This window comes from Sus scrofa, chromosome 1 (assembly GCF_000003025.6).
Source record: "Sus scrofa isolate TJ Tabasco breed Duroc chromosome 1, Sscrofa11.1, whole genome shotgun sequence".
NCBI classification, from domain to species: Eukaryota; Metazoa; Chordata; class Mammalia; order Artiodactyla; family Suidae; genus Sus; species Sus scrofa.
Window position 1 is genome coordinate 84,060,187 of NC_010443.5, and position 11,409 is coordinate 84,071,595.

Below are 11,409 nucleotides of genomic sequence, written 5' to 3' on the forward strand. Positions count from 1 at the left end.
CTGCAAACTACACCACAGCTTTCAGCAGCACTGGATCCTTAACCCACTGAGCAATGCCAGGGATCGAACCCTCAACCACATGGTTCCTAGTCGGATTCATTAGCCTCCGAGCCACGACGGGAATTCCTGTGATAATATTTTTTTAAAAATTTAATAGACTTTTTAATCGAAAAATAAACATACCATTGTTTTTGTGAGTTATAAGTGCTATCCCATAGGCATGCTTATAGAAAGACATGTAACTTCTTTATTTTCCTACTTCAAATACACAGAAACCCACCTCTGTTTGTCTTCATCTCATCCTCCTTTCTTGTTTTGCAATAGAAGAGTTATCCTTCCCATCTAACACTAGGAATTAGACCTATAGTTATATCTTAACCGCTTTTCACTTCTGAAGGCTTAAACTATTTATTATCCCTCTCTCATAGATGTTCAACCTTTTCCTTTTAAGTAGATTCTTCCCATCTGGTTTTGAATATCCTCAAATCACTAGCATGTAGAATGGGTGGGGTATTGAATCCCTCACTTAGCCCCCACACTTTCTTCTAGCAGTTGTCCTATTATTACCAATTCCCTGCTTCCTTCACAGCCAGATTTCTCAAAAGAGCTGTCAGCACCCTCACTTCTTAATCCATTCTGGCTTCTAGTCCCATTACTAAACTGAAGCTGTCTGGGTTAAGTTCAGCAGTGACCTCCATATTGCCAACACCATGGACTTTTTATATGACTCATCGTACTTGCAGTTCACTAGTAGGTCATCTTTCATTTCACTTACATTTTTGCTTTTTAGGGCCGCACCCATAGCATGTAAAAGTTCCCAGATTAGGGGTCTAATTGGAGCAGCAGCTGCTGGCCTATGCCCCAGCAGTGTAGGATCTGAGCCATGTCTCTGACCTACACCATAGCTCACAGCAACACCGGATCCTTAACCCACTGAGCCAGGCCAGGGATTGAATGTGTGTCTTCATGAATGCTAGTCATATTCATTTCCGCTGAGCTATGATGGGAACTCCCTCACTTATATTGTTTCTATGATATTTCATGAGCTTCTATGTTTAGTTATCAGCTCTACACTAAAGAGTTGAATTGCCTGTCCACATCTAAGGCAGATTTGACTCTCCCTCTGCCTTCTTGATATCTCCATCTTATTCGGATGTTTCCTTCAGAGATAGTGATGTTGGCAATTCGGATGTGCCAAAGAGGAGCCATAAATTGCTTCCTTTAAGTGAGAAAATGGAGAGTTCTCGATCTGATAAGGTGAGAAAAAAAATTGTATGTTGTTGAGGTTGCTAAGGAGTTTGGCATAAATGACTCTTCATATATAAAATTATGAAGGAGAAATTCATAATAGTTTTGCTATTGCACATCAGATCAAACTTTTTTGTATGTGCAAAAGCCAAAGTGCATGCATGATTAGTTCTTAGTTAAGGTGGAAAAGACATTAAGTTTGTATAAGATGTTTTGAAAGACCACATTCACCTAACTTTCATTACAATATATTGTTATAACTATTCTGTTTTATCATTGTGGTAACTTTCTTACTGTGCCTAATTTAATTTATAAGTTAAACTTTATCATAGATATGTATGTATATATAGGGGAAAAACAGTATATATAGGGTTCAGTACTCTGCAGTTTCTGGCATTCACTAGGCTACCTGGAATGTACTCCCCATGGAATGTCTGTATATTCAGCTGTATGTTCAGTGATTAGAATGTTACCTAGCAGGTGGTGGGTGCTCAGTGAGCATCTGGTGAACGAGAGGATGAATAAATGAAACAGAATTGTAGCTCTCTTTCCAGTAACTTGTTTTTAATGTAGTGGTTATATGCCATAGATGTATGTATTTTAAGATATGAATGGTTCAGTTGGTTTTAATATTTTAACATTTTAAAATTTTACATTATTTTTAAAAATTTAATTTCTTTGGATAAATATGTCTTCTGTGGAACTTTTAAAATATTGTGGATTTGTGGTTTCATAGTTGATCACTAGAGTGTGCTATAACATCAGGGCTCTTAATTGTGAAAAGGGTGCTGTTACACTGCTTTGGAAATTTTAGCTAAAGGAGCATATGATGGATCATGCTCTCTCCATAGTTTGGGTGTTTGGTAAGTGGAAGTTAATGTTTTAAATAGTTATGTGTTGTCATCTGATCACTGAGAAAGAAAACTGCTTGGATTTCATTTTAATTTAGTCATAGGAAATATGTAATCATAAGAGCTTTTTTAAAAGGAAGTAATAAAATATAACAGATAAAGTAAAATATTTATTAATTCACCAAATTATGTGACATTTGGTATATGTATGGTATTCTGCTGGCTTCTCTTGGGTATACATAATACACAGGCCCAGCCTTAAATGTATTTGAAGTCTAGGTGGTGTGTCTACATATGCACACATGGAAGTTCATTGACAGAAGAATAAAATTACAGTTTAACAGTGTTAAAGAAGTCACAAAGCAGTGTATGACTAAGTGCTATATGAGAGGTTCAGAGAAGGAAAAATGACCATGGGCTTGTACTCATTGAGGAGTACAAGCTGGAGTATTATAAACTCTTTCCCTATCCTGTTCCAAATATTTAATCATTATATTTATGGCCATATGAACAGTATTAGAAAAATACTGATCCATTTCATTGCTACAAGCTTTTGAACATAGAATGAGATCATTAAAAGCAGAGAGGAGAACAAATGGAGAAATAGTGGGAATTAAAGCAGGAAGATAGGAATGCTTATTCTAACATAGGACGGGATCATTAAAAGAAGAGAGGAGAGACAAATAGAGAAAATAGTGGGAATTAAAGCAGGAAGACAGGAATGCTTATTATTCTTTAGGGAATCAGGATAGTAGGGAGAGAGGAAATTCCTCTCAGGAAATTCCACAAATAACACATTTTTGTTTTAATTGTAGAAAATGTGATTTTTTTTCCCCCTCTAATATTAGGGATATCCAAGAATGGCAATGTTACTTACTGATGTGAAAAGAGAAATTTATGCAGTTTCTGTTTGTTTATTGTTACTCCTGTTCTTTTCCATTTTAATGTGTTTTCTTTCATTTTCCTTTCACTGAAATACCCCCTTATGTAATTCTGGGCAGAAAATGTGAACTTGTGTTTCTAATTAGTAAGAAAAACTATGTGTGAGACAAAATCATATCAGCTCCCATTTTTTATAAAAACCTTTGTAATTGGGATAATGCGTAGTTCTTTTTAAAAATGTCAATTGTATAAGCAAGAAGTAATTTAGTTGTTCTCTTAAAGTCTAAATTTGGCAAGATTAATGTTCCTCACTTTGAACAAAAGTCTTTGAAAGATTTTAGCCAGCCATTTTATGTTGTTTCTTAGAAGGCTAAATTTTATACAGATTATCTATTGGGATGTCTTTTTCTATGTTGCAAATACCTAAAGCTTCATAATGTTATTATTTTTTATCTGAAAGCTTAGGCATTTTATATTTAATCATAGCTCTGTTTTAACTGGTTTGCTTCATTCTAAGATGAAATTTTGATAGATTTCAAGTTGTTTGAGTAAATTTATAATTGATGATTTTCTCCATTGAAAGTCATTTATGGAATTGTAGCGTTATAATCTTATGAAACAGATTTGAGTTTTAGTCTGATGTTTACCAGTAGCCTTCTGTGAACCTTTCTGAATTGAGAACAGTAATGCCTACCATATAGGTTTATTACAAAGGTTCATGTCATATAATTTATATGAAAGTACTCTGTAAACTATAAAATGTTACATAAAGTTTTTTACCTAAGCTCTGATTGCTTAACTTTAACAGAACCTATGTAGGTTATTATAGTCCTTATATTTAATTCTGTTAACCAATGACATATTTTTAAAGATGGGGCTTGTAGTTACTGCTTCTTACTTAACAAATAATTGGTTTTACATTATTTTCACATTTCTTTGAAAGTGCAAAACACAAGCTGATCCCTAAGCCCCAAGGATGATTTTTGAGCACCAGTTAAGTTATGTTTTCATTACTCTGTGTTATACTTTATTGTCCTAAAATGCCTCTAGTCTCCAGTCTTAATTGACTTAAGAATTTTTCAAGGAACTTAACCAAGGGGATTTTGCATTTAGTCTGTCTAAGGTAATTATCAGAATGTAGCATATTTCCATTTAGTTTACAGTCATTCTAGTTTAGATTTTCATCATCTCATAACAAGTTTAACCCAACAACCTTCTAGTTCATCTCCTTGGCTTTATTTTTCTTCTGGTCAGAAGTTTTCTTTTACTTCATCCTGGAGACTTCTTTTTTGGATATCAGTGGTCAGGTATCCAGTAAGTTTCAAGTCATAGAACTTCATTAAAACTAAGAGCCTGTTACCTACCTATTTTCATTTCAGTTTGTATTTCAGTACCTACATCTAGAATAAACAAGTTATCAGTAATTCAAAACAATAAGGAACTTCAAAAAAAAAAAAAAAAAAACCTCTGCTTTTATTCCATCCCATGCTTAAAACCCTTTGGCTTTCTGCTTCAGTTATTTATTTTCTAGTTTTTTACAAACAACTATATATTCCGGGTGTTCTGCTGGACATTGAGATACAAAGATGAAAGAAAAGTCCTGTACCTTGAGAGACTAGTCTAGCAGTTAAGACACAGATGTGTAAACAGTACAAATACCACGTGTGAAGGTCTAAAGCAGTAATTGACATGGTCTGAGAGCAGAGAGGAGGTGATGTTTGGGAGGCAGCTGTGTTCACCACTGTGCCACCAGTGCACACAAGACAAGGTGATATTTGAGCCAGTCCTTGAAGAATGAGAAGACGTTTGTAATGGACTGTAGTCTATAGACTGCAGGGGAGAGGAGAAATAAAGGTAGCTTTGTAAGAAAGGTACTCTGTACTCTGAGTGAAAAGGCCTGGATTTGTCCTCAGAAAAGAAAATCATGGACTTGGAGAAGAGACTTGTGGCTGCCTGATGGGAGGGGGAGGGAGTGGGAGGGATGGGGAGCTTGGGCTTATCAGGACACAACTTAGAATAGATATACAAGGAGATCCTGCTGAATAGCTTTGAGAACTTTGTCTAGATACTCATGTTGCAACAGAAGAAAGGGTGGGGGAAAAAATGTAACTGTAATGTATACATGTAAGGATAACCTGACCCCCTTGCTGTACAGTGGGAATATAAAAAAAATTATTTAAAAAATTAAAAAAAAAAAAAAGAAAAGGCCTTGATTTGAGTTCTGTCTTTAGCATTTACTCACTTTGCAAATCAGGCAAATTATCTAATCTTCTTTGAATATTAGTTTCCTGATCAGTGTAATAGAAATAATATATGCTTTCTTCACAGAGTACTACAAAAATTAATTGGGATAATGTATGTGAAAACACTTACAGTAAATTTGTTTACACATATATACATCAGGTTTAAATATTTTAGTTCTTAGTGCTTTTTTTTTTTGGCTTTTTAGGGCCGCACCCATGGCATATGGAGGTTCCCAGGCTAGGGGTCGAATCAGAGCTGCAGCTGCCAGCCTATACCACAGCAACATGTGGGATCCAAGCCACATCTGCATCCTACACCACGCTCATGGCAACGCTGCCTCCCCAACCCACTGAGCAAGGGCAGGGATCCAACCCACATCCTCATGGATAGTAGTTGGATTTGTTTCTGCTGTGCCACAGCAGGAATGTCTAGTTCTTAGTGCATTTTGTACATTTTAACTTTATTTCCCTTTTTAATATCTTCCATACTTTTAATCAAATCATTCTGTTTATTGAAGCCAACAAAATCTTTAACCATCCATGTATTTGTATGACCAAAGCCCTGTCTCAGTGCCACTCTCCTCAGCTTTCATGCCGTTTCCTCAGTGAAGCCAACCCTCTCCCATGATACATTAATTTGTCCAAGTCCTGAGTACCTGGCATATTGTTGGTATAAATGTTGTTCATGTACTCTTGGTACATGTTGGTATACTCTCAAATTATTCCTATACGCTCATGCTGCTTTATCATTGCTTAAATACCTTTTAAAAAACTCAATAAGAGTTTTTTGAGTGGAGGGGACTGAGTTTTAAACAGCCTGATTTTCAGTACCATAATACTGATAGAGGAGTTCCTGTTGTGGCTCAGCAGTTAACGAACCCGACTAGCATCCATGAGGATGGGGGTTTGATTCCTGGCCTCTCTCAGTGGGTTAAGGATCCTGCGCTGCCATGAGCTGTGGTGTAGGTCACAGACAGCTCGGATCCCAGGTTGCTGTGGCTGTGGTGTAGGCGGCTACAGCTCCGATTGGACCCCTAGCCTGGGAATATCCATAAGCCGTGGGTGCAGCCCTAAAAAGACCAAAAACAACAACAACAAAAACTGATACATAGCCAGTAAATGTGCATAAATGAGTCAAGAAATCAATATTTTAGGCCCTATTTCTTCACCTTCTGTTTGACTTTTCTGTTGTGAAACCCAGCTAGACCTAAATTTGCTTATTGCTGAAAGAGGGCATTGGATTAATCTAAGTAATTTCTGGCTATCTTTCTAAGGCTAAAATTCCACAGTTAGGCTACTCTCTATAGTTCCTTTGTTAATTTTTTTCTTTACAGGAATGCTTCTTCCCCAATCCTGTAAACCCTTTTATTGTCTTTGCCATGAGATCTTCTTAATGACCAAATCTTTTTTATTTTTGTAGTCCATACTGTCAGTAGAACTTTGTTAGATACGTTTAAGTTCATTTCTGTTGTATTATGTCATTTTATATGTTGTTTCCTCATCTTTTTGTGAGTTCCTAGAAGGCATATTATGCCTTAAATTTCTGTCCTATCTGTAATCCCTACAGTTTCAAAGTCTCTACTATATTTTTATTGTTCACAAAATTTAGACTATGTATTAGTTATACAGTTCAGCTGCTATTTATCTAGTTTCTATATATTTTGAGACCTAGTACTAATTTGTCACTTTTATTTATAAAATGTTAATGTAAAACATTCTTTACAGACTTGTCTATTTCCTCGTGTATGATTGATTACAATAAATGGCTATGTATGACAATTATTAGAAAAAATAGTCCATTTCTTCTAAGATCTTCCCCTGCGGTATTTTATACACAAGATTTTATAACTACCTCTTGACTTTTTTGTTGTTATTTAATGATGTTAAAGATAAGTCTGACTATGTATATTAGTTAATCTGCTGAACCAGGGCCTTGCAGTACCTCCTTGACACTTCTATTAATGAGTGATTTTACTAGTGTTACTAGAAGCTTTAATCTCCACTTTTGGCATGTTTTGCAGATGCTCTACTCATGGTTCCCCAGGACCAGAAGGCAACCGTTTTTCAGATGTACCACTTCTAGACAGTCCCAAGTAAGGTTAATTGATTAGCTTTGGGACCTCAAAGCTAAACTGACGCTTAGCCCTGAGAGAGAATGTTAAGAAACTGGGACTAGTATGATACTGAATAGAATGTATTGGAATACTCCTTGCTCCACAGTTTGAATTACCTTTCTGTTTAGTTATATTGCTTTGCTCCATTCTACTTTTTGATATTTCCAAAGTTTTCTCTATAGCTCTGATCCAAATAAAATACTAATTCTCCTTCTGTTTCTCACCTTGTCATTCTCTAAGTGAAATGCAAAAGTTTCTAGGTCCCTTTATGTTGTAGGTCACTAAGGAAAAAATGTAACATGAAGAGTATTTCGGGGAGATTTTTGTGTGCAAAATGTGCAAGATGAATGAAAATTCATTTTTACTATTTCAGTCCCTGGCTCTCTTCTTCAGTGACTGCTCCTTCCACAGCAGCCCCAGTCACTTTCGCATCTATTGTGGAAGAAGAGCTACAGCAGGAAGCAGCCCTTATCAGAAGTCGAGAAAAACCCTTGGCTTTGATTCAGGTAAATAACATGCTTGTTTGGGTTTATTTTGGGTAGGAACTATACTACATTTCATCCTGAGGTCCTAAAATCCTGGGAATTCTAGTGTTTTAAGCACTAGCTTCTTTGGCTCCTTGCTTGGTGCTCTGCAGTTAACACTACACTTCTTCACCACAACCTGGTATCAGTAGTTTGGCTTCACTGTGTGTGGGTGAGTGGACCTAAGTTTGGATTGATAATGATAGTTCTTGCTATTTTTCTTTTTCACTGGACTTTTAACTGGGCCAACAGCTTACCCTAGTCCTTGACTCAGCCCTGCTTGGTAGGCAGGACTGGTGGGGGAACAGAGGAGGATGGTCTGGAGTGGAATGTGTGGCCACCTTTCTGGGGGTAGTGACATTTAAGCAAAAACAGAAAAGGAAGAAATTAACCCCATGGAAATTAGGGGAATGGGGAGTTACCTGCTGGTCTATGGTTAAGACTCGGCACTTTCACCGCTGTGGCCTGGGTTCAGTCCTGGTCTGGGAATTAAGATGCTGCATGTGTGCTGTGGCCAAAAAAAAGAAAAAGAAAGAAGGAAAATTGTTGTTTTCTTTGCAGAGGTGCATATATTTATCACATTTAACATGTAAATGCAGTACAAGAGTAAACTGGAGCATCAGCAAGTATTAACTGAATTGTAATTCAGGATAACTAATTTAGAACTGATAAATTGTGCTAGAACTAGTTTTGTTTTGTTTTGTTTTCCTACTGGTGATGCTTTTGACTCTTTTAGTTGTTGAAAGTGACCCACAGAGAACTTGGCATTGTCTAGTTCTTGGGTTCAGTAAGAGCTCTAAGGTTGTAAGCCACAGACACACACTCAGGCTAACTTAAGGAAAAGAGAATTTATTTGAGAGATACGAAGATTCCACTGACATAGCTGAAAACCAGAGAGCTGGGTTTAGGAAGCAAATAACACTCTTAGTTGCCCTAAAGAGCTTAAAGAATTAGATGACTGGTACAATAACAAAAAATATCTCACAGAAAGAGCTATTGGATTGAATGGATTCCAACAGCTGTCTTCAGTTTCTTTTTCCTTCTGCTCCAGATTAAAATAAAGGGCAGGTGGCTATCTGATTAATCTATTTAGGCCTCAACTCTCCAAGTGCCGAGGGGATAGTAGGATATGTAATTCTGCTGTATTGTATGCCTAGAAAGTGGTAGTTCCACAAGAGGAAATTGGAAGGCTGATAGAATCCTGCTTAATTTGTTATTGAAAGAGTAAAGCAAATTTTCTTTTTTTCCCCCTTCCTCCTTTCAGATTGAGGAGCGTGCGATTCAAGATTTACTGGTTTTCTATGAGGCATTTGGCAACCCTGATGAGTTTGTCATTGTTGAAAGGACACCACAGGGACCACTGGCAGTACCTATGTGGAATAAGCACGGATGCTAGTTCACCATGGACTTGAGATACATTTTTCATAAATTGTGATTGTTATAAATAAATGCTGTGGCAGAAGATTGGTAACAGCATTCTAGATAGAATAAGAAAGGGTCTAATTTCTTTACTGCATTTTGAGCATATAATGTTTATATGATTAAAAAGAAATTCCTCAGAATTGTGATTTTAGTAACTATGTAAAGATGTGTGAGAGGAAAAACTTAGTAGATTAAGTTTAAATAGAACTATTTATTCTGAATAGTCTTAAAAGGAAAACATGAGTGATTGAAGTATAAAATTTAAGAGTGATGCATTAAAGATAATTTCATTTGAGAATTTGGGATAAGTAATTTAGAAGATTTTTGCCAAATAGCTGTCTTTTTTTAGTGTAATACCGATGAACTTAAATTAGGAGCATCAGCCATTACTTCTGATTCATTAATGGTCAAAATTTTGTGTTTGCTGCAGTAGTTATGTCTCCATTCATGTGTCTTTTGATCAGGCATTGGGTGTTCTGGGTATTTAAAACCTGAACTGCTTGAATGTCATATTATTTCAGCTTGAACAGCACATTCTCCATTTTGCATTGAACTGTAGAATGTGGTAGAAAGAAAGGAAGAGTCTAAGATAATAGTTCCTTTGTGAGATTTGGAGTTACTATGGGGTTTGTTATTGGTTGGGATGAGGAGACCTTTTAGAAAACTTTAACACTTGGAAAAATTCTTTCACAATTAGGCTTTTATAATAAATACTTCATTATACATCCAAGAACTGAAAAATCTGCAAGAATTTTGGTTTATAGTTACCTTTACAATGTTACATAATCAAATACTTTGAGCCTGGGTTATAGGAATAGACATTATTTTCTTTACAGTATGCTGTTTGGGTTGTTTTTGAATGTTTAAAGATTTTAAAAACAAATGTTAAATTTGTGCTCCTAGACAATTTGGGAAGGCTAATTTTTCTGGGACATAATAAGCCTAGGGGAAAGGGGCAAATTACTGCTATAATTAGGTTGATAAAAATAGGCTGAAATTAACCCAACAGGAGGTTTAGCTCCACCCAGAGCAGCAGACTTGTAAGCAAATGTGCAATAAAAACTAATGTTGATCACTTCACTGGTAATGTGTTTGCTATCTTAAACTATACTGATATATATTATAGGAGGAATTCCTAATGATTCTGTCATATATTGTAGCCTGTATTTTATTGAACTTGATGCTCTATCCATTCAGATGCCTAAAAAAGGGCAGTTTTCCTAAAATCCACCTGTGAAAAGTTTTATATTATGTATGTTTGAGTAAATTGCAAACAATGAATTTTATGTTTTATTGATATTGCTCTAAAGAGATCTTCTATTTCACTTGAAACTTTGATTCTTCTATGCATATTGGCATCTTTAATATTCGGAGATGCTATAAAGTGATGATTTTCATGGCGTACTCCACACTCTCTGGAAAGCACCCTTTAAGGGCCTCTAGTAGGTCGGATGTGAAGGAGGAGCTGGAGCTGACCAGGTCTGTACAGTTTTAGGTCTTTACGAACCTCATTCAGAGCAGTGGTACTTTATGGCCCGGTTTATATATTATACAGAATTTCATTTGGGTTAAAAACAAATTCTTTTTTGCTAGTAAAATGAAAGATAAGCACTGCTATAAACTAATTCATAAATGATTCCATGAAAATAACAACTTGATATGCTGTGACCAAAAAGCCCAGGAAGTGACAGGTTTTCTCCCTAACATTATTCTGTTATAATAACTCACCTTTAATCCCATAATTTTAAGAAAGTCTTAATAGCATCTAGAAATGGGCAATTAAGAGATCAATGGGATAGAAGGTTTTTAAGACGGATCAAAACAATCACTCCTTAGCCTGGAAAGGTGATGATTAGATGGGGATTTGGGGTTAGGGGTAGAGGTGTCAGAGCAGAATATGCTTAAAATTTGCAAAATCAAGTCTACCAGTCAAAGGCGTATTTGTTGACAAAATACTGGGATTTGGGACTTCTCATGAAGTTCTAAAGAGATGGCTTTTAAAATGAATTGAAGACAATCCTACTTTATATAAGAATAACAGACAGTAATTTAAGAGGGTTATTGCTAGTTAATAATTGGTTTGGTTATATAACTCTTTTGGAGGCCGGGGTATATTTTTTTGTTC

General features: G+C 36.0%; 1 protein-coding gene across 3 annotated transcripts in view; it reads left to right on the forward strand.

Annotated features, from left to right (window-relative positions):
* Nucleotides 1–10,565, forward strand: part of IBTK (inhibitor of Bruton tyrosine kinase) — a 97,211-nt gene extending 86,646 nt beyond the window's left edge. The window contains exons 27-30 of one of the 3 annotated variants that reach the window (XM_013992804.2): nt 1,167–1,257; nt 7,246–7,317; nt 7,712–7,844; nt 9,127–10,364. In XM_013992804.2, coding sequence (XP_013848258.1) covers nt 1,167–1,257; nt 7,246–7,317; nt 7,712–7,844; nt 9,127–9,131 — 301 coding nt within the window. In that variant the 3' untranslated portion in view covers nt 9,132–10,364. Of the gene's footprint in view, nt 1–1,166; nt 1,258–7,245; nt 7,318–7,711; nt 7,845–9,126 lie in introns of all 3 variants that reach the window. The other 2 variants (XM_005659413.3, XM_001924870.6) reach the window with 2 other exon arrangements.